Source organism: Primulina tabacum, chromosome 2 (genome assembly GCF_025594145.1).
Source record: "Primulina tabacum isolate GXHZ01 chromosome 2, ASM2559414v2, whole genome shotgun sequence".
NCBI classification, from domain to species: Eukaryota; Viridiplantae; Streptophyta; class Magnoliopsida; order Lamiales; family Gesneriaceae; genus Primulina; species Primulina tabacum.
The window spans coordinates 53,420,474-53,448,433 of NC_134551.1; the positions used below are offsets into that span (position 1 = coordinate 53,420,474).

At 34.1% G+C, this 27,960-nt stretch overlaps 2 protein-coding genes and 1 pseudogene across 3 annotated transcripts; 2 read left to right on the forward strand and 1 right to left on the reverse strand.

The window, feature by feature from the left end:
- Positions 1–199: 199 nt before the first annotated feature.
- LOC142536974 (uncharacterized) lies at positions 200–4,973 on the forward strand. Its single transcript, XM_075642479.1, has 10 exons — positions 200–439; positions 1,249–1,340; positions 1,439–1,665; positions 2,142–2,259; positions 2,765–2,839; positions 2,921–3,044; positions 3,149–3,651; positions 3,741–3,877; positions 3,986–4,072; positions 4,423–4,973. The coding sequence occupies exons 2-10, from the start codon at positions 1,320–1,322 to the stop codon at positions 4,529–4,531; spliced, it is 1,401 nt and encodes a 466-aa protein (XP_075498594.1). The 5' UTR covers positions 200–439; positions 1,249–1,319; the 3' UTR covers positions 4,532–4,973.
- Positions 4,974–7,170: 2,197 nt separating this feature from the next.
- Positions 7,171–14,186, forward strand: LOC142536975 (kinesin-like protein KIN-8B). Of its 2 annotated transcripts, none has more exons than XM_075642480.1 (16): positions 7,171–7,843; positions 7,974–8,045; positions 8,123–8,239; positions 8,695–8,783; positions 9,222–9,366; positions 9,458–9,553; positions 9,756–9,847; positions 10,313–10,414; positions 10,504–10,650; positions 10,789–10,939; positions 11,295–11,357; positions 11,438–11,674; positions 11,866–11,970; positions 12,066–12,179; positions 12,759–13,352; positions 13,483–14,186. In XM_075642480.1, exons 1-16 carry the CDS (start codon positions 7,796–7,798, stop codon positions 13,642–13,644), a joined length of 2,334 nt encoding a protein of 777 aa, XP_075498595.1. In that variant the 5' UTR covers positions 7,171–7,795; the 3' UTR covers positions 13,645–14,186. The 2 variants fall into 2 exon arrangements, with proteins under 2 accessions (XP_075498595.1, XP_075498596.1); XM_075642481.1 differs by having other exon boundaries at positions 7,172–7,843; positions 12,759–13,359.
- Positions 14,187–16,008: 1,822 nt separating this feature from the next.
- Positions 16,009–17,454, reverse strand: LOC142536977 (homeobox-leucine zipper protein HAT22-like; annotated as a pseudogene).
- Between the last annotated feature and the right edge of the window lie 10,506 nt (positions 17,455–27,960).

The window sequence follows — 27,960 nt, forward strand, 5'->3', positions numbered from 1 at the left end:
TAAAACATTGAGTTGATAATTATTTATAAAACATAGTTTTTAAATAAATATATATATTTAAAATGTAATCAATATAGTAATTAAATAATTTTAAAAATAAAAGATTGAATTTATTAATTAAGACAATTATATATTAATTTGTCTTAATTAAATCATTTATATTAGTTAATATAAGTATATAACAATATGTCAATTTATTGCATCACCAGCGCACGATAGCAGATGCCCCCGTTGTTCTGGGTCCGTCGGTTTGCCTAAGCGAGTTTTCTTTGCATCAAGCCTCGCTAAGGAGTTCGCAGGATTTCAATTCCGAATTATATAAGCTACTCGCCTTTTTGCCCACAACAGAATCCGTCTCTCAGATCTGTTTCCTCTTTGCTCGCTTTTGATTTTGGCGATTGAATTTTGATTGTTTCCGTTGGCGTTCGTCGATTTCAAGGTATTTGGCATAACTTCATTCAAAGATTTGTTTTTTTCTATGATTTTATCGGAGAATTACGTTTCTGATGTGTTTGTCACCGCAATTACTGTAGAATTCCCATAGATTTTAACGTATCACGCGATAATCGCATCTTTTTTGTTTAAAACGATTATGTATCAGATTTTTATTCTGAAACTAATATATATCATATTTAATTGGGAAACTAATATACATCAGATTTCAATTGGGCTTTTACGTACTTGTTTTGAAACGATTTGTAATTAATGAGCGGTGAAATTGGATTTTTTAAAATAGTCGATCGGGAGTCATTCTTCATTTCCTTGGCTGATTTTCGGAATATATTTCAATGATTTCATGTTTTTCTTTTGTGCTTTGGTGACTGAAGATTCGATATAAGGTTTGACTGGAGAAGAGTCCTTCCGTTCTGTCCCTCTTTGAAAAATTTGGTAGATTTCTTTTTTCAATTCTTAATTGATTATTGATATCTGGCCACCTCTCTAATGAATCCATAATTTTCCTGTTCATGAGTTACTTAGATTTCCTGAGTGTTGATTCAAAACTATTTGGTTAGAAATTTGAATTATTGAACAACTACGAGACTATGAGAAATACAAGAGGAAGAAGAAATTGGCAATCCAAATGACTTTACGCTAGCATTTGTCAGTTTTTAATTTGGATGGTGTTCTCGGTGGATGGCCGGTGTTTTCAAAGCATTCACATTTGACTCTTTGAAATTGAAACGAATGTCATTGAGAAGATCGAATTTATCTCAGTCCAAATTTAGTTTTTTTCCTGTTTCTTATCAGGTTTCGGTATTCAGGGCTCTGAGAGAGCCAGCATCTATATATACTACAGGTAACTTGCTATTCAAATTGCGATGCGCGGATATGAAAGAGATGTAAGCAACTACCAGTTTCACTTTTGTCGTTTTTTCCCAATTAAATTTTATGGGATTGTTTATTTGGTATCTTTTTAAAACTATTTTTGTATGTGCAGGAGTATGAAGACTTGGATGAGTATGAAAATGATGGTACAGAGCCAGAAGAAGAGGATGATGAAGGCGGATATGAGGAGGAAGAAACTTGCCAGCCTACCCAGGATGAGTTGGAATATCTTGAACTTAGGAATCGATTAAAAGAATCAATTAGAAAGCAGATGAAGAAGGAACTGGGGACTGCCAATTCTGGTTATCGAGGCAAAACAAATACTTATCGTAAGGACAAGTAAGTTCTAGTCACGAGTCCTTAATTTAATAATACCTTATATTTGATATATTGTTCTGGATACAATTCCAGGGAAAGACGGGAAGTGATGGTTAGAGGAGGGTAATGGGTACCCTGTCACATATATTTGGATATGATTTGAGGAATATGCATTTGTCCATTGACATGTCTTCATTAACCTGCGATATTCCCGATATATATGTCTTGCCCTAATATTTTAAGTTTGTTCATTGTGAAATTTACATCTGTTCCAACGAAAATAACCGAAAAGTGCTAAACTTATCGAGATAATTGATTATTTATAAGATTATCTTTTTTAAAGCATATTCCACTATGTTTAGCATGCTTATCATTTAGGTCCAACTTATGATTTGGATCAATTTGGTGAATGTGACAGTGTTGATGAATCATGTCAATGAGTAGATTGTTTCAAAGCATTTTAGTTGGATAACAAAATTGACTGGCGTTTTTTGCAGCTATGGTTCCTTCTTTGGGCCCTCACAGCCAGTTATTGCCCAGAGAGTGATTCAAGAAAGCAAGTCCTTATTGGAAAATCCAAATTTGGCTGCTAGAATTGCTAAACCTAAATATGATGTATGTATATAAGATTCAGTTTTTTTGAAATATTACCATTCTTCTCACTATATTCCTTCTGTTTGCATCATCTTGGTGGCTTGGTTTATTAACTTTTTTTCATATAATTTACATAAATTATAGCTGTAATTTGCACTGTGCTTCAAAACTGTTGCTTTTAGTAATAACAATATAATATAATGTGCGAGAAGTTAAAGATATAGAGGTCATATGCACTAAGGCATGCTGTCGGTAATCTTGTTTTTGGCGTCGAAATTTTTTTTGCTTAACATCATTGTTCCTATAGTTGAGTCTTGAAGGTTTCCAAGAAGAGGACGTCTTAACTATGATTGTAGTGATATATGACATGCTGCATATTATTGGTCCTCTTAGGATTATGGTGATCAACCTCTCCTGTGGCAGCATGTAGCACTTGTACATCAAAATTAATATTTAGTTGCATACTAGCATAAATGAATAACTCCGTCGGTTCTGTTGTTTGTTGACATTCAGAATTTCTCTGCAGAATAATAGGAGCTCAGTTACAACCAATGTTAGACCAAAGCATCAATCCAGCCTTCAAACAAAAGTTACGAGTGGGGTAATAATTCTCCATGACCTGTCACTCTCTCTTTGATTATTGTGTTTGTTTTTTACTCCTGTCTGCTGATAATTAATGCAGTTGAAAAAAAAAGTAGAAATCCTAAAGAGCACTAGAGACTATTCCTTTCTATTATCTGAAGATGCTGAGGTTCCAGCACCCATGAAAAGTCCTCCGTCTAGAAATTTGCCTGTCCCCAAGTCTGGTGTGTTCCTCTTCCATGGTTCCCTTTGGTTCATTGCCACAAATACCTATTGCAAACACTTTTTTTAATGGTGGACTTATTCTTGTTTTCTGCTGCTTTTGAAGACGCTCGATCCACTCAGCCACTGTCAAATAGTAAACGGGTGGTCAATGATCGAGGAAGAGAAGCCTCTAATGGTCATGAACACAGGAAGCAACTGCTTTCAGGCAACCAAACTAAAGTTGGCGTAGAGAAGATAGATCGTACCAGCAGGTTATCAGTAGAATCTAGGAAACAACTCGGTAGCAATAGTGGAAGTGGTCCAGGTCGGCCTTTGGGGCCCAAATCTGTCCCTTCTAGGAGTGATGGTCCCTCCTTAGGTACCAAAGTCGCTCAATCTATAGCAAAAAATTCTGTGGTTGGTCGGGAAAAATCAAATCCTTCACCATCTGTACAATCCGTTGTGCGTAAACCAACATCATACATTCAACCTGGTGTGCGGAAACCTATTCCTTCAAGCTCGCAACCTTCTCTTATGAAAAATCAATCAGTACAAAGAAAGGAGTCTCAAGAAACGAAAAAGCCGAAAGTCATACCCAAACAGACATTGCTGCCCTCTAGACATCATGTATGAATATCTATGAAATTTGCTGTTAGCACTAAGTTGCCTATACATCTCTTCCTCCTTGGGTTATATTTGGGTTACGATTTTGACAGGTGAAGCAGCACTCTACAAAAGTCTCAGCTCGCAGTACATTGGCAGATGTTCGTCCAAAGGCAAAAATTGGGAGGCAACCTTTTGCTGACGGTTCTGATGACGATAAAGCTATAAATATGATCAGAAAAATGTTCGGGTATGATTATATTTCTGTTCGCACTTTCTCCATTTTATCCCTATTTCCTGACACTATTCGCTGCAGTTTTCTAATCTCTAATTCTCATCGATTTTGTATCTTCTGTAGGTATAATCCCAATAAGTATCAAGATGCAGATGATGATAGTGACATGGAAGCGAATTTTGATGATATTTTGAGGGAGGAGAGACGCAGGTGAGTGAGATAAAGTGAACTTAATATATTATGTTCATGTGGTGTTTTGGTTTGTTTAACTTCTTTCTTTCATTTTAAGATAAAAGTATTGCATTGTTTATTAATACGTCCCGGCATGTCTTACTAGTAGCACTCTTTCTTGTAATCTGCGAATGCTAAGAAAGGATGATATATTACGGGGAACGTTATTTGAGACAAGTCTTTATTTTTCATTCTCGAGTGTTCCATACATTTTTTTATATTGTTGAGTTTATGTTCGAAAGATACACATTGACAAAAAATGAGAGCATTTTTTCATAAACCAGTTTCCCAGCTTGAACACTGTCGGACATGTTTTTCTTGTTATGCAGTGAAAAAATTGGCAAGAGAGAGGATGAAGAAGAGCTCCGCAAGTTAGAAGAGGAGGAAAGAAGGAAACAGCAGCTGCGCTTGGAGAGAAAACGCAAACTGGGCCACTGATGGTTGAACCCGCGGAAGGCAAAATATCAATCTGATAAAGCAAATGAATTTTATTCAACGGAGGAGGATTATTTAAAACGTTGGTCACCCGGTTGCCGGGTGCTATAGTTTTGGGATTCATACCAGCCTGAGGTCACATGCGGATGGGATTGATTTCTTAGTTTTAGGCTTTTCAATTCATGAGAGCCGAAAGTGTAATTCATGAGTTTTAGTTACTAAAATATACAGAGCTCTTGTTGCTGTCTATTTTTCTGCTGACATGTGGCCCTTGCACAATAAATTTACTTTAGAAATCAAGAAATCAAAAGCTCTTAGACCTGGGATTTAACTGCGTGGATTGATTGTGCTGTAAATTAATTCCGACTCAAATGTTTGAATGTAGTTTTTGAAATGTGCATGCTAAAAATTAAATTTTTGGGAATTCGATTTTATATTTTATTTATTCTTAGGTGTTAATGGTTTAGTATTTTATATGTAAACTCTCTTTTGTGTATTTATCGAGAATTGTATAGGAAAAGTGTGAGATAAATATATTTTGAAAGTGGATGAAAATTTGGTGTAAACAATTGTGCTTTTGGGTGATCAATATTCTAATACGCTAAAATGGTGGTGGGAGACTGTTGATCATATAACTTGATCCATCTTTTAATCATTAATTTCAAGCACATGTTATATATAATGACAGTTAATTTTTCTCTAAATGAATTAAATATTTGTATTATGGTTTATTATTTATTTATAGTTACTTTTATAATAAATCTATCTCACATATATTTTGGTCGACCATTTTTAAATGATTCTAGACAAATTAATTTTAAAATTATCAAACTATTCCTATCCCAAAAAAACAAATTATACATAAATGATTGCTAAATTATTTATATAAGATATATATAAATTAAAATATTTTAAACTTAATTTTATTATTATTTTTTTTTAAAAAAAACTACACATTATCCAAACAATACATACAAATTACAATATTTTTAATGTAATTGTTCAAAGTTTTATATAAAAATTCCTTTAACTAAAAAAATAATTATTAAAATATACAACCATGAAAACGCACAACGTAGACACGGCACTTAAAATTTCACTCCTAAAAAGGTTTCTTAAATTACGATGAACAGACGAAGATATCTTCGTCTTTAGGCACTCGTTACAGCCATGCATGTTTGGCCAACTTTTTGAAATATTAATATTTTTATGTGCTATCATAATCTACTCATTTATTACCCACCAAACCAAGAATGTTGCACTGTACTAAGTCCGAACACCCTTTAATTTCATTAACGATAAATTAATTGTTAAAAAATTTAAATTTCAAAATTTTGAATTTTATACTATTTAAATTTTAATATATCTCGATTTTTATTATTTATTGGTCGTATAAGTAGTTGGAATACAAAATAATGAAAAAGTGCATGTAAATTTTTGGCAGTTATATATATGATAATAGTTTGAGAGAAACTCTCATTGAAAATTATATTGTAGGAAAGACAATATTAAAAAAAAAATGAATATATGGAAACAAATAAAATATAATCTTTGCATATATATGTCCGATATTATTCAAATCTTATATTTCAAATGGTTTTAATATTATAATTTATCTTATTTTTAAGATTTAAAATAATAATTGGTACTTTAAATCACCTAATCGACTGGAAAGTAAGTAATTTAGTCAAACATATCACGTACAAGATGCATCAATTTAATTAATTAATGCATGGATCTCCACTATCATGGATGACAACCTCTCAGATTTGGACAAGACCAATTCTAGTGACTGCGATCAAGTCGGGGTTTAAATAAAATTGACAAAAATTTATGTGAAATGATCAAGGGTCGTATTTTGTAAGACATATATCTTATTTGGGTCATCAATGAAAAAATATTAATTTTTATGCTAAGAATATTACTTTTTACTGTAGATATCGATAGGATTGATCGGTCTCACAGATAAAGATTTGTGAGACCGTTGTGGACCTACTCAACAAAATTTTGTCGGTCAAAATCTTGATTTTCTTTTATTTTTTAGGAACAACGCCAATGCACATATATATATATACACACACACATATATAAACTTGTGTGAGACGATGTCACAGATCGTATTTTGTAAGACATATTTCTTATTTGAGTTATCCATGAAAAATATTCATTTTTATGCTAATAATATTACTTTTTATTGTGAATATCGATATGGTTGATCCGTCTCACATATAAAGATTCGTGAGACCATCTCACAAGAGACCTACTCTTAACAAAATATACACACAAATGTATTATTATTATTGCTATTCTATTTGTTTTTAAGACGAGATTAAATATCGTGTAATTATTAAAATTTCCAAACTCAATGTTGAGGTAAAAAAGGTCACTCTCCGAGGGGACATGACTTTCTCCCTTCCAATCATGCAACTGAATCTATCAAAAGCTTATCATTTTCAAATTGAATGAAGTCTCGAATCGACGGTCACGATCGCCCAATCGTCCCCTCGACGAGTATAAATAAATGAAGAAAAAAATAAAATAAACTCTGTTCTCGATTACCCGCGTCAAATGCAAATTTAATTAATTATTAATTATATCTATGTTTTTTTTAAAAAAAATTATTATTCATTAAATCGTATTTGTGAGTTTGCTATTTAATGCAAAGCGTTACCATTGTCTGAAAGATTCGAAGGGGACAATTTTGATTTCTTCAAACTCTGAATATATCCTGCAATGTTGTTTCATTTGCATTGATATCTGATTCTTCATTTGATTTTTCATTAATTTCATTTCTGTATTCCAGAGAATCCAGCTGTTTCAGCTTTTCTTTTTTTTTTTTGGTTTCGTTAGTGCTTCGAAAACGATGTTGTGTCGACGTTATTGAGCTTGCGGGGGCAAATGTGATTTTGTGAATTGTTGTTATGGAATTTGCATCCCTTTTTTATATCGATGAAATGTTGCAACTTTGTTTGGAAACCTGATTTTTTGAAATCTAGGGTTTATACATTTTATGGTTTCGATCTCTGAGATTTAATGATATCGGTTGAATTTTTCCGAGATAATTGGCGATTAATTCAAATGTATATATATATGTATATATATTGATTTTATGGTAAAAAGACTGGTTTTGTCAGATGATTAGATATTCCTTTTTTCTGGGTGCCGATTTTTTGGGAAATATTTTTCTTGCTTGATTGACGAAGCTATTTGATGTTTAAAGGAAGCTCAAGTATTTGGGTGAAATTTTGACACCAATGTTGACCAAGTATGGCAAGCATTAGAGCTCCAGCTACCAGAAAAACAACAACTCTTACAGTCAGTGCTGCTTTTTCCCTCAAAATCCTGTTGAAATTTATGCTATTTTTCATTTCTAATGTTGCTTTCTTGCTTATTATATTTTGCTTTTCAAGAAGTTCTCACATCCTAGTTTTTGGTTTGATTGTAGGTGGCTGTAAAATGCAGGCCATTAACTGAGAAAGAACGTGGTCGTGATATCGTTAGAGTGCACAATAATAAGGTTTGTTAATTTTTATTGATAGTGCAAAGAAAAATGTATTTTTATAAAATTACTGATGGGGGTAAAAAAAATTGCAGGAAGTGATTGTTTTGGATCCAGACCTTTCAAAGGATTACTTAGATCGTATACAGAATCGAACCAAGGAACGGAGATATACTTTTGATTATGCCTATGGTCCTAACTCCACCAATTTGGTAATCATTGTGCATTTCTATTGCCAAAATGTATTAAGCTATAGCTGTAATTCTATGCGTTAAATATGATGATTTAAATTTCTGAAGCGGTATTTCGTATCATCTGTCAGAGTGATGACTATGATTTTATACATAATAGGGCTGATGTTTTATGCAAAGGATATACTTGAGTATTTTTCTCTTTTTCAGTTGACTGTGTAGTTTCTTCCTTTCTATCAGCCCTTTTAGCTAGTGCGGTCAGGAACTTCTCTAATTTGGATGGGAACTTAGAGTTGAAGGATGAAGCTTGAGGCATAATACTCAACAGGATTTCATGTTTGTAATGTGAAATGAGAACTGTTGCATCATGCATGGTTTTTTTATGTTAAAAACTTAAAATTAGTTCGATAAGTATCTAGTTGATAATGTGGGGTTTTTTCAGATGCTGACGGCCGATTTTTTCCTTCTTTCTTCAGGATGTCTACCAGAGAAATATACGTTCCACTATTTTTGGGGTTGTCCAAGGTCTCAATGCAACTGTGTTCGCTTATGGTTCTACTGGGAGGTATATAAAAATTACTAATAACCATTCAGTTGCAGCATGGCCATCTTATTGTGCTGATAAAATTTTTTTTGGCTGAATGTTGCTAATATCTGTGCTAAAAAAGCTTTATTTATACCTTCCAAATCAAGTAAAAGTAAGTGGCATTTACTTTGGACTCTTCCTGTCTTACTGATGGCTCTGATAGTCATGGAATTATAGTTAGTACTGCAATCCCTATATGTTTGCTTATTAACTTATATCCTTCTTAACGTGTGTCAACTGCAGTCTGTTAAGTCGCTGAGAAGCAGGTGTAAATGATTATTATACCTCAAAGACAGCTTGCTAAAAAAATCATCTGAAATTTAGGCTTAGAAAAATGGTTTCTTGAATTTTATCATATGTTAAAAAGGAAATTAATTCCATGGCATCCTTTAAGCTATTCTTTTTAAACTTATCTAGTGGCAAAACATATACCATGGTTGGAACTCAAGACGATCCTGGACTTATGGTTCTCAGTCTCAATACCATTTTTGATCTAATTGAGAAAGACAATACCTCTGACGATTTTGAAGTTACTTGTTCATACCTTGAAGTATACAATGAGGTAGATCTTTTCACTTGTTTACTTGGAGAAAATTAAAAGGTTTTGATAATTGTTTAGCTGTCTTTTCATAATTGACTTTTATTTCCCACAGGTCATCTATGACTTGCTTGAGAAATCATCAGGTCACTTGGAACTGAGAGAGGATCCAGTACAAGGAATAATTGTTGCTGGCCTTAGAAGTATTAAGGTCATTTATCATGTTTCTGTAGAAATTACGAAGTCTTATAGTTGTTGATCCATTGGAAATATTTATGATAAGGCTGATCAGCTGATTGAAAGTTATCTGAGACACGGCTAATGGTTACATTCTTAATAGGCAGCCATAAAATTTGTGGAGATGAACTATAATGAGCATTGTTGGTCTTTAACGTTGCTGCTGCATGTCACAGGTGAACTCAGCTGTTAGGATTCTTGAACTTTTGAATTTGGGGAATAGTAGACGTAAAACTGAAAGCACAGAGGTCAATGAAACTTCTTCTCGGTGCGTGATTACAAATTTTGTGGACTAGTTCTGATTGTTTTGCTGCCCTTGGTAGTACCATACTGTCTCAGATTTAAGAACGGTGACATCCTTTAAAAGTGAATAGCAGCTGAATACATTTTCCATTGCATTTAGTACGACCATATATACATCTGTTTTATATTTCGATCTTAGCTATACTTAGTACAGATTGCTTATCAAATAGAGAATCGAGCTGTTGAAAAAAGGTGCTCAAAGAAAGCTGAGGGCTTGTTTAAGTAAATTAGCTACACAGCGGATTAGTCAATACAATTTTCAAACCATGGAATGTGAACTAGAAGGGAAGTAATGAATTCCCAGATATTGCATCATACAAAGAACATAAAAAATGACTTAAAATTGTACATAACCACTAACCCAACTGACGTTCTTGAGTGGACCTACCTTTTTGCATGGTACGATGTATTTACAAATATTTCTTGACAGTTCCCATGCAGTTTTGGAAATAAATGTGACAAGAAAGCTGCAAAAGAGATATCCCACTCAGGTTATCAGAGGAAAACTTGCACTGGTGGATCTTGCTGGCAGGTCTGTCTTTGTGTTTTGTATTTGTTTCAAACAGTTTCGGCATGCTTCTTTTAAAATATGGAGTACCAGTGTGAAAATTCATAATGCAGTGAAAGAGCATCTGAGACAAACAGCGGGGGACAAAAACTGAGAGATGGTGCCAATATAAACCGCTCACTTCTTGCTTTGGCAAATTGCATTAATGCTTTAGGAAAAAAACAGAAGAAGGGCCTAGCTTATGTTCCATACCGCAATAGGTCTCTCTGTCTTGCCCCCATCCCCTTCCATTCCTCCATTTCTATACATCTATTATTTGGTGCAAGTGCAACATGTTTCTCATTCATGATGTATGCTTTGATTGCTGATAACTAAATAAATCTGAATTTTTTCATCAGTAAGTTGACACGGATTCTTAAGGATGGTCTGAGTGGTAATTCTCAAACAGTAATGATTGCCACTATCTCTCCTGCTGACAACCAGTATCACCATACAGTCAATACTTTGAAATATGCTGATCGTGCAAAGGAAATAAAAACACATATACAGGTGAGATAATGAAGATGAAAGAACTGGTGATCTCGTATGGCAATTGTGCCAAGTGTTGTGTCTTCTTTAACAATGCCTTATTTTATACTTATCTGGAGGCTGGCTACATGGATTCTCTTTCACGTTTCAATTAATCTAGTATCACATTCTTATCAATTACCCCTTTTCTCATGGGTTTACTTTGACGATTTTATGACTATATTTTGTGCTTAAATGATGTCTGCCTATTTTTATCTCCTTTCAATTTAGTTTCTTGAAGTGCGATTTGCTTGTAATGTACTTTTGTTTATATTCTATTCATTTTCATAAAGTTCATTTGGGACATTGTCATTGATAAAGCGATAATACATGTCAGAAAAATATAGGCACAATCAATGCTCATGTATCAGACTACCAAAAGATGATTGACAACCTTCAGGTAATTAATTTTTTTAAATAACATACTTCATTTTGGAACTGAAGTCCTGCTATACCATGAGAGATCGTTTTACTTTGCAGGGGGAGGTCAGCCGTTTGAGAAAGGAGTTGGCTGAAAAAGAGACTCAACTTAATGCCAAGCCTACTGAAAGAGATATAGATGATGAAATATCTTGTTTGAATGCACTGAGCCAAGAAACTAGTGAAAACGTCCAGGACAGGATAAATTTGCAGAAGGCTCTAATCGAACTCGATGAAACTAACCTTCGCAATCGGAAGGAACTACAACATCTTGATGATGCTATTGCAAAGCAGCAGGTTAGACGGCGACTTTTCCTTCCAGATTTTTTGCTGAATATAAGAATGATTTGAGCTTATTATTTGTTTATCTGCTCCTTTGATTCTTGAAGGACCTATCTGATCCAGTTTTGTGTAATTTATCCTCACTACATGCCAATTTGATGTTTAATTGGAAAATATTATTGGAGGACTATGTTGTATTCTTGCAGGTTATTGAAAACGAAGGGGCAGTTGTGCAGGCTTTGCAATCTAGGCGTCAGGTGATTCTAGACAATATTCGGGACAATGACGAGCTTGGTGTCAATTACCAGAAGGTTGTACCCCTGAGTGTGGATTACCTTCCATATTTCATTATTTTGTCAAATTTGCTAAAACCTTTTAGCCTGTTCTGTATGACTGTATCACTCAGGAAGTTGAAGTGAACGAGAAACGCCGGTGTCAACTACAAGATATGATAGACGAAGCCATTAAAAACAATGGCAACAAAACTTATTTGGGCATTCTCAGTCAATACCGACTTCTGGTAAATAAATATTTATATAATTACTTCTAGTTAGTTGATTTTTTTTAAGAGATTCAAGATTTGATGGAGGCCAGCTTTTTGGTGTCCTCCCTTCATGCAAGTTGAGCAAGGCTGGACAACCGGGCGAGTTCCACTACTAGTGTTAGAAAACTTACTGACTATTATATATTTATAAATTATTTTCCATTACACATTAAATATAAACTATTGAAATAACTTTATATATGTGAAGTATTTATTTTACAAAATATATGATGGGTGTTGAATATGAAACAATTTTTTATTGGACCAACATGTAATAGTTATAATATTAAACCATAATATTAAATAAAATGCCATTTAAATATCATCTATTACTGAGCTTGAGCTAGAAAAGTTTTTCAAGTTCAATTGGAACTCAACTTATCTCCACCCTGTTTCTCTAAATTTACTTGTCTAATTGAAAAAGATGGTTTCTCTCTGAACTTTATGGAATTTTAATCTTATGAATATCAGGCATTGAGTAATAGTTCCTCTTTTCATCTGCGGTTATATTTACAACTTATCAGCACTTTAATGTCTATTTTTGCAAATATGAAGGGAATGGCCAACACAGAACTTCAGTTTGAAATGGCAATGAGAGACCAAATTATCTCCAGCCAAAGAGAAGCCCAGAGACATCTATGGAATCTGCTTATGAGCTTAGGTCTTGATGAGAAGCAAATAGTAGAGCTTGGAGCAAAGCAAGGAATAGTTGTTGAAGAAGGGACAAAGATGAAACCCCTTGGGTTGTCCAACATGACTACACCACTAGATTTGCAACAAAAGAATTACTCTTCGTTACATTGTTCTCCATCCCGCATTGAATGTGGTGCATTAACTTGTTTTTATCCTCGAACAAGTGAGCTCAGCTCAAGATCACTTTCTGAAGACAATCGGAAGCTTCCTCCCGATTTTTGCCAAGAGGACCACCCCAGTTCATTTTGTTACATTTCTCACGGTTTCTCCCCATCAGCCTATCAGCCATGGCAAAGCAACCGGCCGATTTTGGGTTTTGGTGCCTTTGATCAACATTCTGCTGGCTTCCGCAATTCATTTCCGCACATGAGAAACTATATCTCTCCATCTCCGTGTGATGAGCATGGAGTGTCGGCTTCATCTTTTGAGGTCAACTTTAGGCAGCAACAGCAACAGGTAAAACGTAAGTATAACAAAATTATTGCACAAATGTCTCAATAAACTATACAGATGGTGGTTAATATTCATGAACTTAGTTCTCCATAGTATCCCTTGTGACCTTTCTAAACCCTGTTATGGTTTACAGGATGGCTGGGCAGTGGCTGATAAGCAGGAAGTAAACATGAATCATCATGTTGAAACAAGCAGTGCATGGGACCATTGCCGAAGTGTGATCACGCCTTGTGGTGGTACCATGCAAGCTTTATTTGGACATCTTCCAACTCATCAGGATGCTATCTCAAGTTAACTCCCCTCTGGTTTGTCCTAAGCTTCCAACTCCCAAGCAACAAAATGTTTCACCTATACTTCTTCTGCATGTTGCTTCCAATTTTCAGGAAAAGCGCTTCCAGTGCTAGTGATCTTTATTCTTAGACAGGAAGATTAGTTCATATCCATTCTTGTTTTGGTTCAATTTGATGCCCCTTCAAATGTAAATATTCTAGGTCGCATTAGTTGCTGAAATAGTCAAGGCCTAAGTGATTAGCTCATCTCTAGGAATGGTAGATTCGTAGGAATTCAGAATTAGTTACATTGTTATGATTATTTTTTTAAAAATAGGTAAGTTTGATATTGGGCCAACGTGAAATATCGAGCTATCTCTCATTAGAGGAGTACTATTTCAATTTGCTTAATTACATTGCTATGATTATTTAGCAAAGTCAATTAGTCCCATTTGTTTGTACAATTCGTTTCAACGAGCTTTGTTTCTCGTGAAAAATCGAGTCCTGTTGCTTGGATTTTATGGAATCATTGATCGGTTTGATTAATTAAACTTATTTAATTCGATCTTTTTGAATTTCAGTCCACTCTGTAATCAAAATGTTATTCTAGGCTTGAACGTTATGCTTTTTTTTTTTTAGTTTTTTACATAAACAGGCTTATGATAATAAATAAATCGACAAATTTTCGGCACAAGTGGGCGAAGTTTGAGAACAAGAAGCCAGTGGATGTTAGTCTTGGGCAAGACACATCCTTGTGATGGTGATGGTTATGCTTTTGGCGTTCTCAGCAGGAAAGTTGTTGGGTACCAAACCCAAAAGTTGCCACTACACACTGTAATTTCGCCAAATGAATGCATAAATTTCAAAACGAAATATGTGCTTTTTGACAACTATGCCACGCCAGAGTTGCATTCAACCAAAAATCTTATCTCGTCGGGAGATAACTGGATCTTCTAGGCCTCGATTGAGTTCATACAGCCCCACCCCCACTTGTTTTGGGGATCCAAGGGCTAAAACTGCGAGGGTGTGTGTCTAGTCAAGGCCTTCACCTTTATCTTTCTTGATCAACATTCTCTTCACTTAGCATTTTACAATGATGTAAAAAGCCTGAAAGAACCCAACTGATCAATACTTGAACATACGTCTATGTGAGATGAATCGGGTCGAGCTCAAAAAATTTATAAAAGGAAACAACGAAACCAAACAACAACAATGATAATAATTATAATAGAGTCCTGACATATTAAAAAATAGAATCTAACGCAGGATATTTTACGAGCACAAGTTCAATATATTGATTGATGAATTATTAAAATCGTGAGTCCAATATCCATTTTATAATAAAATATCTTTAATAACCCAGGTGTACGGGTATAATTAACAATTTCTTGTATGTCATAATCAAACAATTGCTCGTGTGGTTTAGATTGGTGGTGGATCAATAATGTGCCGTATTTAGAATTAACTAGATTTTCGTATGATGCAATGTAGCATGCTTCACTATTTGTCCACTTTAATTTCTATCTCTTCATTATTGTAGTTTGACAAGTTACAAGTACAAGTCCACGTCAAGAATGCAATAATTGGATCAATAATTGAAAAATCAGACGATGTGTCCCGAAATTTCACAGCAACAACGCAAATATAGAGCTCTCTAAATTTGAGAGAGAATTATTGTTCAAAATAATTTCGTTGAAAATAGCCAAAAATCTTGAATCAAGAGGAAACCATGCATCTAGCAGGAATCCTTCTTCTACAAATTAAGAACAAATTATCAAAGTTACATACTAGCTAGTCTCCATGCCATTTATGCAAATAACAATCACACAGACACCGACAAACGAGATACTAATGAAGTGTTTCAAAATTAAGTCGCATCCCACCTAAATAAAAATAAAATGATGATGTGGCTTTCATGATTAAATAATAAGAACAAATTAGAAAATGAGAAAGAGATGTAAACAACACGCGGTGCTTGACCCACACGTTCCCTTCAAATTAAGGCACCTCACGGGTCATCATCCCCCTTTCCATTATATATATAATTTTGATACGACGTACATTTACCGTGTTCATTTTCATGTTCAATAATAAAAATTTATAATTTAAATATACTTTTCATCACATCAAATATATAAATGACATTTCATTTATAGATAAAAGAAATGAACATAGTGAGGGTATAACATGTCAAAATTATATATATATATATTCATAATAATTCAACATTAATACACAAATAATTGAAGATTTAATTCCTACAGAAGAAAAGGGATGAATATGGAGAAAAAAACAGCAAAAAAATAATCCCTTCCACACATTTATTATCCTTAATTATTTCACACCCATTTAGCGTTAAAAAACTGAAGGAAAAAATTAAAAGGAAAAAAAAATAACGAAAGTAGTTTCTATAAATTACCTAAAATTTCATATTATTTACAAGCCCTTGACCAATCAAAAAGGAGGGTCGGAGGGAAGCGTGGGACCGAATTGTTTTTTTATTTTTTACATTAGGGGAGAGAGGATGAGACCTTCATATACGCTACAATATATATTTAAATTTATTTATATTCCTTAAACGGAGGATATATAACTAACAAGCCGCCGATTGACGGTTGAAGTGATTATAGAAGTGTGGCTTCGTAGCCGTCGTAAACGAGCTCTTAGCCGCGGTGTCGGAGGCGGGTGACGAGGCGGCGCCGACCCTTTCACAGGACGGACACATAGTCAGGGTGGCCGCCGGAAGCTGCATGTAGAGTGGCTGGGCCCGCCACTTTCAGCGCCTTCAACTCCTGCAGCTCCTTCTGCAGCCGCCGGTTCTCATCTGTAAGAGTCTCGCAGCATTTCTTCAAGAATTCGCAGTCCACTTCTGTTTGTTTGAGCTTAGTCCTGTGCACAGATGGAAGTAAAAATATATTATTTTTCAAGGTTTTGCGTTATGATTTTGTGAAGAAATCTGAGTTTTCATAAAAGTGGATGGATTATTGATGATCTGATTCCAACCTGGCTCTTCTATTCTGGAACCATACTTCAACCTGCCGTGGTCTAAGCTTCAACTCCCTCGCCAAATCTTGCTTTTGTTTCTGATGAAATCAAGGGGAAAAAATATCAGTTTATAATGACTCTAGACACACATACACACACATAATAATATAATCATCCTGCAAATTATATCTACCAAACCCCTCAAACCAAAATATATTTCAAATATATATATGTGTGATCATAGTTTTTAGAAAACATGAAGTCGATTTTTAATTAAATTCTATGGAGATGAATGAAAAATAAATTACAGGATTGAGAGTGCTGTGAATCTTGAAGCTTTCCTCCAAAAGAGCAGACTGAACTTTAGTAAGCCTGAGTTTCTTTCTACCATTGGATCCATCATCATCTTCATCGCTAATTCTAGAGGAAACCCTTTCGATTTCTCCTTCTTCACTGCTGCCAAATTCTCTCTCTCTCTTCACACTAACGTTCGAGAAAGAAGATGCAGCGCTGTCTTGTCTGTACAAGGACAATTGATGATCACTGAAAACCACCTTAATCTTATTATCAGAATCCACCTTTTTGACAGAGTCATGAATCTGATAAGTTTCACCAGAAAGACTCAGATTCAGTGAAGGACCATAAAACTCATCAAGATTTTGAGCTGGAGATGCCTTCTTGGACTTGTGTTGCAGGGTTAATGGTGATGAAATCAAACCCAACCCCAAAACCAAGCCTCCCGTGTTGTGTAAATCATCAAAATCCATTGATCTTACGGTGAAGTTGGGAGGAAAGATTGGAGTTTTTTGGGGTGGGAAAGAGAGGAGTGTTTGGAATCAAGAAGGGTGTTTGGCGGGTATATATATTTGGGAAAAAAGGATTCCTTTTTTATTTTCTTTTTTTCTTGATTATTTTTGGGGTAAATTTTCTTTTAAATCATCAAACTCAAATTTATATCCGGCCTCTGTCATAAAATTGTACTCCCTAATCTATAAAAAAAAATGTTTCTACACTCCCTAGCTTTCTTTTCAAGAGTGAAAATCGTTACAAAACATTAAAAATATGACACTAATATTTGATATTTGAGCACCAAATAGTTTAGATATGTTATAAAATATAAGATTTTGAGTATACATTTTGAACAATTTTATTAATTTCAGCACTTGTAATAAATGTTTGGGTTCTCAAACATCACATATTATTATCACATATAAAAACGTTGGTACTCAAATATCATATTTAGTACAACATTTCCAATATTATGTACCAATTTTCATCCAAAAAGACAAATATGTCATTAAGTTCAATACTTACATATATGTTTGAGTATTTAAAATCATATATCAGTACCATATTTGAAACCATTAGTGCTCAAATATCATATATTAGTACCATGTTTCAATGTTTTGTATCGAATTTCATTCAAGAAAAAACACATTGCCCATGGAGCAGATAAATATTTTTTCGTCGATCAAGAATACGAACATATATTTTTTCTGATAAAAACTGAATGTTAAGTTAATTTTAGATTTGAAGATTTAAAAAAGAAAATATCCTTATTTTTGTTGTCTGGATATGAGGAATAAGGGGAGACTTTTGCCGGGGTGGGTTTCTATGATTGATAATCAACGAAGGAATAAGTGTGGAAAAGAAATTTGGGAGAGAGAACGATGAAAAAGACAAAAGATTGACGTGAGACGGTCTCACGGATCATTTTTGTGAGACATATATCTTATTTGGGTCATCCAATGAAAAAATATTTTTTTATGCTAAGAGTGTTATTTTTTATTATGAATATCGGTAGGATTGACTTGTCTCACAGATAAAGATTTACTCGATGAAAAAAAGGCAGTCTCACACATGACACGTACATATTTATTATCTCAAATATTATATACACATAACGATAACACAAAAGTTTTTGTCTCCAACTGAGGTGGGCTATATAGATTATTTGACGCTATTGTGTTTAATCATTGTTTATATTTAGATAATGTATATAATGTTTAATCGCTAATATTCAAGTTTTTTTTTGATAATCTCCTTTGTCTATTAACAGGGGCTCTAGTTATGATCTCACATATGAATTGGTGGACTCCGCATATATGTAGTTAAATTTGGGCATTTGATCTTCTCATGGGGACAGTATCCCATGAGGTAGGGTGAAATATTCCCCTAAAGAGAAGTACTATCCCTCAATATCTGCCTAATTGGTGGTCTATCATCATGGATTTATTAGTTACTCTTATTAGTTTTAATATTTAATGTGAAACATTCATAACATTATCGACAAGTTTTTAGTATTTATTCTTCTAAGTCTAAAACCTTTTATCTTCCAAAGTTTCTCGACAAGTTTCAAGCATAAAATTTACTCATTCACTAGTCTCATATACCAAGACAATGTCATATCCAAACAACATACACCAAGAAACCATGTCCTGAATATATCTGGTGAGTTCATCCATGACAAGTCCAAAATAAGGGATTAAAGCAGATCCTCGATGTATCTCCACTGGTCGGACATCGTCGTTATAAATATCTTGTTAAATAACTTGGTAAATCATTCCCTAAGCACTTTTATACCCCCGATAGAAGTATCATCGGGTCCTACCGCCTTCCCTATGATAAGCATCGTGCATACAAAATCCTCCAACATCTCAAATCCTATCTTGTTATTTATTTATAATAATATCACTCACGCAATGGATATCATTTCATCTTAATGTAAAGCATGTCTCCTTTTGTAATCAAATATATTGAGTGTATATATGTTTGGTTGTAATTAGATAACTATGATGACATATAAAAATATTAATTATTGAATAAAGAGGAGATGTAATCATTAAGTATATATAATTTCAATGTATGAACAAATAATATTCTCGACTTTTTTACATCAAAGGTTGACTAAAATGAACTCCACTTGCCCTTATCAATTATGATGGCCAGCAACGAGGAAATGAAAAGAAGTATCAGCCTCCACTCTTCTTTAATTCCACATACGTGGATTCACATGCCGATGGGGAGCAAATTAACATTCCTTTCCCCACCACTCTCTCTGGTTACATTTAATTAAAATTCCAAAGTGTTGAGCAATAATTCATAATAGTTTGGAATATAGACTATGTTATCGTATTAAGATTGAAATTTGGACTTAACTAACCTCAAAAACAATTTCAAGAATTGAAATTATCCAAGTTCATATATGCAACTCTTAAAAATTTTATTCAATCGATGTTGGATAACTAAAATTGTCCAACATATAGTTTGATAACCAGTTTAATGATATATGTTATTCTTGTTCAGTATGATAAGGTCGAAGAAGCAATTAGTCGATAACCACACATCAATTAAAAAAATAAATCAAAATAGTTTTGAAACAAATAAATTAATATATTATAACAAAATGTGCCTTCGCAAAATAAACAAATTTTTTATGTTTGAAAAGTTTGTCTGCACAAATAATTATTGTCGAGACTATATTTTGGCAGACCACATGAGCTGTCTCTTATGCCATGCTAGGTTTCATTAGTAAAAAATAGGTTTCATGTTACTTTAATTTTTTGACTAAATTTCTTTCCTTTTTTATATTAAAATAATTTGAAGGATGGATCCACTGTATATATATCTATATTGGCCTTGCGCGCACACACGCATGTGTGTATATATATTTTGATATATATTGTTGGGTGTAATAATTGTCTCTATTTGGTACAGCGATCGAACCATAGTGTTTGAGCTGCTGTGCGATTTAAAAGATTTGAGTTGCACAATTACCACTAGCGATAGCTTTTGGTAAAGCGGTAAGCACTCGGTGCTACAATTGATATCAGAGCCAATGTTACGGGTTCGATTCACATTGATTGCAAAGAGTGCAATTATTGGGAGGGAGATTGTTGGGTGCAATAATTGTCTCTGCTTGGTAGAGCGATCGAACCGTGGTGGTTGAACTGCTGTGCAATTTAAAAGATTTGAGTTGCACCATTACCATTAGTTATAACTTTTGATAAAACGACAAGCACTCGGTCATATATATATATATATATGGTAAATAGAAAACGGGGAGGAAAATAAGGAAAAAGTAGACCAAACACGCCATAAAGAAGTGGTTGGATGGGGATTATAATGGTGAAATGGAATATGATTCATGTATATGAATCGGGATCTTTGCTAAAGCAAAAAGTAGATAGGGTGTGTTTGGCTTTGGCCCACCCATTTTCAGAAACACATGATACTACATTGTCGGATGATTGTGCTGAGAGATTAGGTCATAAATTACACATGAATGATATATTAATCAATCTCATGTAAAAATAAATTAATTTAAATAATTTTTTTATCATATATGTGAATTAATATCAAGTACTATCTTACTAATTTTTTTAATCTATCTTGTTACACCAACATAATTATACATGAATATCCTCAAACATTAGTGTGAGAGTCACACAATCAAAGGACAAAATGTTAATAAAAAATCTTTCTACTTTCTCGACTTACTCTTATAAATCGTATACAGTTTTTTCCCACTAAACCCCTTCAACTTCCGTTTTTTTACCATAGTTTTTATTTTATTAGTCTTCTTCATTTATATTGATTTAAAAAATATTGAAATATTGATTTTAAAATATTGAAGTACGTGCAAAAAATTAAATAAAGTAATTCCAAATTTTTATTTGTCCAATTTATTCATAAAATCTTTGTATATACATAAATAAATAACATGTGTCACTATTTTGGCTCCACATATAAAACCAATGAAATACGAATATAATTACTGCTTTAGATTTTAGAGTAACAGCATGATCGACAACCTTTAATTTTAAATGAAGACATTCTTCAATTATTGGACCGTCTCGCCATATTTTGTTAGTTAATTGGTACTAATTGCAAGACGCATGAGTTCAATCACCTTTTTTTAAAAAAAGAAAAAGAAGCAATCATCATAATCAACCAAAATTGTACACGAAAGAAATTAGATTAGCATTGACTCTTTCAAAACATTTCTTTTGTTTGATGGTAATATGATTGAGTAGAGAATTATGTTATCAAATTTCAGTCTTAGTCTGTAATTTTTTTTATATTTTTTACATTTTTAGTCACGTGACGCTGATGATGTAGTATCAATTTCATGTTGATGCAGATTATATTAGAATTAACCAAAAATTAATTCCATGATTCAATCACGCCTGAAATTAATCCAATCCTCAATCCAATCCAATATTCATAAAATGAGGCATGTGAAAAGTCATCGCCGCGAATCTTAATTTTGTTTCTCGTGTACACAAAAGTTAACCTAAGTGGACCTCAAATACTAAACCTTTGTTTAATTTTCTGTATAAAGTATTGAAAATAATGGAAACTATTATCGACCACGAATGAGCTACAAGCATGCACGTACAAAATCTAAATGAAACACAGTTATGAAAACGAGATTTTCAGATCATTTAATTACTTTATGGAGAAAGAATTTTCTGTTATCTGCCCACAAAAAAACAAGATTCTGAGTGATATGAGGATACAATATTTGTTTTTGTTTTATTTTTTTGGAAGCATTATTCTTTCTTTTATCCAAAACAAAATATCAAGATAATTATATTTCTTCATAACCAAATATTTAAGATGGTTATAAGAGCATGAAAGGGCCGATTACGTGCATCTTCTCACCCTTGAAAGGATAAGAAACGTGTCGTGTGATGAAACACTTAAAGAAGATATATTTATTTCTAGATACTTAAAGAAGAATCGAAAACAAGAAAATTTGTCTTTGAAAAATTATAACAAAAAAACATGGTTAGACAAGAATGTGCCCCACAAATCATTTAGTATGATGGGAATTGGATCCCGGTTTTGGATATTATTATAATATTTTGGATATTATTATACTATTTTATATAATAATAATATAATTTTTTTGCATGATTTTATAATAATAACATTTTTTTGAACATATCGTAGTAATAATAATAATTTTGTGGCATGATAAAATTGGGAATGATGATGGAGGTGGGGGGATAAGGTTTTTGGTGGTGTGCTTTGCTAGTCCCCGTCTTTCCGCTCAGCCGTCCATTTTGCGAAACCCGCTCACGACTAGTGTTCATATCATTTGTACATCTTTGTCTCCTTTCTTGGATTTTGCTTTTTTTTTTTTTTTTTTTTTTAAATTTATCGATCTCGAGTAAATATATATATATATTTTACATTCACGATGAAAAGTAAATTTTTTTTTTTCACTCAAAGGAATTGACACATTTTGCTACATATATTAAAGTGTACACACGCGCAAATATGTACACATTACACATATTAAAGTTGCACACACAAAAACATATATATATAAAAGTAATTTGATTTTTATATCAAATATTGTCTCATGCGTGTATGCATGTACTTTGAGTTATTGAAATTATTATTTATTAAACTTTATAAAAGAAATACTTTTTAAAATATATACGTAAAATATGACCTTCAATCATGACTTTAAACATAAGATTTACAAATGGATTAGTTGTGGGTGAAAGCACGTAATTTACTTATGTGGTGTTTGTATAACAATAATGATGATGATGATAATAATTCCAAAGTTCACGTGAATTTTGTGCGCTTGTCCCCTTTAAAGCCACACCCCATAAATTAAATTGGAACAGATAACTAGAAATATTTATGTGATTATACCTACTCATCCTTTTGAAATTTCCCAATGAAAAACATGTATGAACCAGAACTCCTTGATCATTAAGCAGTGAGAATAGTTTATTTCGTTCTCTAAGTTGTCATGTTTTTTATTTGAGTCTTTTAACTAATCAAAAGTTGTGTTTTAGTCGTTTAACTTTATTTTTTATTCGTTTTTAGTCATGTTTTTGGTAAAATGGTGACATGACATCGGAAAGTGAGGATGTATTCGGCGCCATGTAATAATCATTTTAGGAAAATATGACTAAAACCAGCAAATACCAAATTTACGAAACTGAAACACAACTTTGAATTGGCTAATTTATGTAATTAATAATTATTAAAAAGAAAAATAAATAATATTAGAAATGCATGGGACAAGGGTTTGAGCAGAATTAAATTCATAAAAAGCAAATATTAATTGTTCATTCCTTCAACAAAGTACGTACACATATTATTGCTGGAATTAAACTGTACATTCAACATAAAATGGCAATATCAGTCACCATCTAATTGGAATGATTTTCAAATTTATAGTAAAAAAAGCTTATCATATAGAACCGACTTTTTTATTTAAAGCAAACCTACGCGTTTAGCGTGATATTTCCACAATACCATCCTTCATCATTTCCTTGCGAGACTTTTTTAGAATTGGACTTTCATGTGAAAGCATCATTCTCTCGTTTAATAGAAGTTCATGATGAAACAACGCCTCTTATATTAAATTATTTCATCCCACTTTTGGTGATTGTTTTGCCATCCATTTGGAAAGAGAAAATTAAACCTAATAATGACTTGTGTATTTTTGTGGTGTTGTTTCTATGCATACAAGGTCCACCACAAAACCACTTGGTTGAAATTTTTTCAAGTATTCATTATGTTATTCTTGTTGCAAATTTTTCCTACATTTTTAGTTAAGAGAAAACTGCATTAATTATTGTCTTTTATGTGATCTTCGTGCTTTTATAGAACCCAAAAAAAAAAACAAAAAACAAAAACGTACAGTGCTAAAAACATAAATTTTCATTTAGTTAATTTAATTTGTCTACGGAATACGGAGTCTCCTTTCTACTCTTGAAATTTTAAGTTGTCAAAATTTTATATTACTTCAGTCGTTATGTATTCTGTTTTAACGCTTGATGATTCTAATTATGATATACGTAACATATAAATGCAACGCAAAAAGATTTCTATTGCAGGATACTAGTTAGGGCTCACCATATATTAATTCCTCTTCGATTAGTTTGGTTGAATGATAAAAACTTGTGTGAAACGGTTTTATAGGTCGTATATGTCGGCAGAATAGTCAAAGGATGTTAGCTCCAGTTTCTTCTTTATTTTCAGATTTTATTATCTCAAATTCCGCACGTGGGACCAACAAGTGGTATCAGAGTTTTGTTTTAAAATTTCTTAAAATTCTGAGTATGCTCTGTGGTTGCAGCCTAAACTGATCTTCCACATCAGAAAAGATTTTTTGAGATTTTTTATTAAGGCGGGATTAATTTTGTCCAGTCTACTAAATTGTTGTAGACATAATGGTGGGAAGGTACGAGATAGCAAAGTTCGACGGAAGCAATTTTATGATGTGGAAAATAAAGATACAAACAATTTTAAGAAAGGAGAATTGCTTGGCAGCTATTGGAGATAGACCGGTGGAGATTACGGATGATGGAAAGTGGAATGAGATGAATGATAATGCTGTTGTCAATTTACACTTGGCTATAGCAGACGAAGTACTGTCAAGTATCTCTGAGATAAAAACAGCCAAAGTTATCTGGGATACTCTGATTTTCCTAAAGAGAAGGGTTTATACTCTTCGGATTGCGAAATCCTCATCGATGACCGACCATATCAACACACTAAATACTCTATTTGCCCAACTCACTTCCATGGGGCATAAAATAGGGGAAAATGAACGTGCGGAGCTTCTACTTCAAACTCTACCAGATTCATATGATCAACTTATCATCAACATTACCAACAATATTCTTATGGGCTTTCTAAAATTCGACGATGTATTAACTGCGGTTCTCGGAGAAGAAAGCCGGCGCAAGAATAAGGAAGATAGGTTGGTAACATCGAAGCAAGCAGAGGCTTGACCGATGATAAGAGGAAGATTTATGGATCGTGACTCCAATGGGAGTCAAAGACGAGGTAGATCAAAGTCGAGAAGTAAGAACAAAAATATTTACTGCTTTAAATGTGGCAGTAAAGGGCACTTCAAGAAAGAGTGTACGAGTATCGAGAAAAGTTCTCAAGGAAATGTGGCCAGTACTTCAGGCAGTGGTGAAATATTATTCAGCGAAGCAGCAACAGTAGCAGAAGGCAGGCACAAATTTTGTGATACATGGATTATGGATTCAGGAGCGACGTGGCATATGACGTCTCGGAGAGAATGGTTTGATCATTATGAACCAGTCTCAGGAGGATCTGTATTCATGGGAAATGATCATGCCTTGGAAATCGCTAGTGTCGGTACTATCAAAATTAAAATGTTTGATGGCACCATTTGCACCATACAGGAGGTACGACATGTGAAAGGGCTGACGAAGAATCTTTTGTCCTTGGGGCAATTGGATGAAATCGGGTGCAACACTCATATCGAGAAGGAGATCATGAAAATTGTCAAGGACGCGCTTGTGGTTATGAATGCGGAAAAAGTTGCTGCAAATCTGTATGTACTTTTTGGGAAAACACACAAAGAGACAGAACTAGTTGTTGCATCAATTGGTTCAGGAGAAAAATTAACAGTGTTATGGCATAGAAAGCTCGGGCATATGTCAGAACGGGGGTTGAAAATTCTCTCAGAACGGAAGCTGCTGCCGGAACTTACAAAAGTGTCATTACCTTTTGTGAACATTGTGTTACCAGTAAACAACACAGATTAAAGATTGGCACTTCTACTGCCAGGAGCAAAAGGATATTGGAGCTGATTCATTCGGATGTTTGGCAAGCACCGGTTGTATCCCTAGGAGGAGCGAGATACTTTGTCTTGTTCATTGATGATTTCTCTAGGAGATTTTAGGTGTATCCAATTAAGAAGAAATCAGACGTTTTTCAGATCTTCAAAGATTTCAAAGCGCGGGTTAAACTTGATTCAGAAAAGAAAATCAAGTGTCTGAGGACTGACAATGGAGGAGAATATACCAGTGATGAGTTTGATGCATATTGTCAACATGAAGGCATCAAAAGACAATTCACGACGGCTTACACACCTCAACAGAATGGAGTGGCGGAGCGGATGAATAGGACCTTGTTGGACAGAACAAGAGCTATGTTGAGGACTGCGGGTCTAGACAACTCATTTTGGATAGAAGCAGTCAAAACCGCTTGTTATATTATCAATCGTTCTCCTTCAGTGGCGATTGATCTGAAGACTCCGATGGAGATGTGGACCGAAAAACCGACAGATTATTCTCATTTGCATACATTTGGAAGTCCGGTGTACGTTCTGTACAATGAGCAAGAAAGATCGAAGCTGGATTCGAAATCCAGGAAAATGTATCTTCTTGGGTTATGCTGATGGAGTAAAGGGGTTTCGCTTGTGGGATCTTACTGTTCACAAGTTTGTCATCAGCATGGATGTTATCTTCGAGGAAGATAAAGTAAAGGCAGACAAAGGCACACCGAATTCAGAAACTACTATATTTCAGGTGGAAAATAAGACGGACGAAGGTCAAGTTTCTTGCGAAGCAGTACCAGAGCACGAAGAACAAGAACATGTTGAGTCTGAGATTTCCAATGTGAGGCAGTCAACTCGAGACAGAAGACCACCAGGTTGGCTTTCAGATTATGTCACTGAAAGTAACGTTGCATATTGTCTATTATCAGAGGATGGTGAGCCGTCGAGTTTTCACGAGGCTACTCAAAGCTCGGATGTATATTTGTGGATGATAGCAATACAGGAAGAGTTGGAGGCATTAGACAAGAATAAAACTTGGGATCTTATTACACTATCACGAGGGAGGAAAGCCATTGGAAACAGATGTGTCGATAAGATCGAGCGTGATGGAAATAACCAAGTGGAGCGGTATCGTGCTAGATCGTTGGTAAAAGGGTATGATCGGAAAGAAGGCATTGACTTCAATGAGATATTTTCTCCTGTGGTTCGACTTACAACAGTCAGAGTAGTGTTGGCATTGTGTGCGGTGTTTGACCTGAATCTAGAACAGCTAGATGTGAAAACGACATTTCTTAATGGAGATCTTGAAGAAGAAATCGATATGCTCCAGCCAGAAGGTTTAGCGGAAAAAGGCAAAGAGAACTTGGTTTGCAGGTTGAACAAATCTCTATACGGTCTTAAACAAGCGTCGAGGTGTTGGTACAAGAGATTTGATTCCTATATCATGAGCCTTGGATACAACAGATTGAGTGCAAACCCTTGTACGTATTTCAAGAATTCTGGTGATGATTATATCATTTTACTGTTGTATGTGGACGACATGTTGATAGCAGGCCCAAACAAAAATCAGGTCCAAGGATTGAAGGCACAGTTGGCTAGGGAATTTGATATGAAGGACTTGGGACCAGCAAACAAGATTCTAGGGATGCAAGTTCACCGAGACAGAAGTAACAGAAAGATTTGGCTTTCCCAGAAAAATTATTTGAAGAAAGTCTTGCAACGCTTCAACATGCAAGATAGTAAGCCAATCTGGACCCCTCTTCCTGTTAACTTCAAATTATCC

Bases quoted from the DNA above. Each gene is read 5' to 3' on its own strand.
- LOC142536974 (XM_075642479.1), top strand. From the start codon at position 1,320: ATGCGCGGATATGAAAGAGAT. The intron at 3,878-3,985 runs GTATGATTATAT...TATCTTCTGTAG, and splicing joins ATGATCAGAAAAATGTTCGG to GTATAATCCCAATAAGTATC. The intron at 4,073-4,422 runs GTGAGTGAGATA...CTTGTTATGCAG, and splicing joins TTGAGGGAGGAGAGACGCAG to TGAAAAAATTGGCAAGAGAG.
- LOC142536975 (XM_075642480.1), top strand. From the start codon at position 7,796: ATGGCAAGCATTAGAGCTCCAGCTACCAGAAAAACAACAACTCTTACA. The intron at 9,367-9,457 runs GTAGATCTTTTC...TATTTCCCACAG, and splicing joins ACCTTGAAGTATACAATGAG to GTCATCTATGACTTGCTTGA. The intron at 10,651-10,788 runs GTCTCTCTGTCT...TTTTTTCATCAG, and splicing joins TATGTTCCATACCGCAATAG to TAAGTTGACACGGATTCTTA.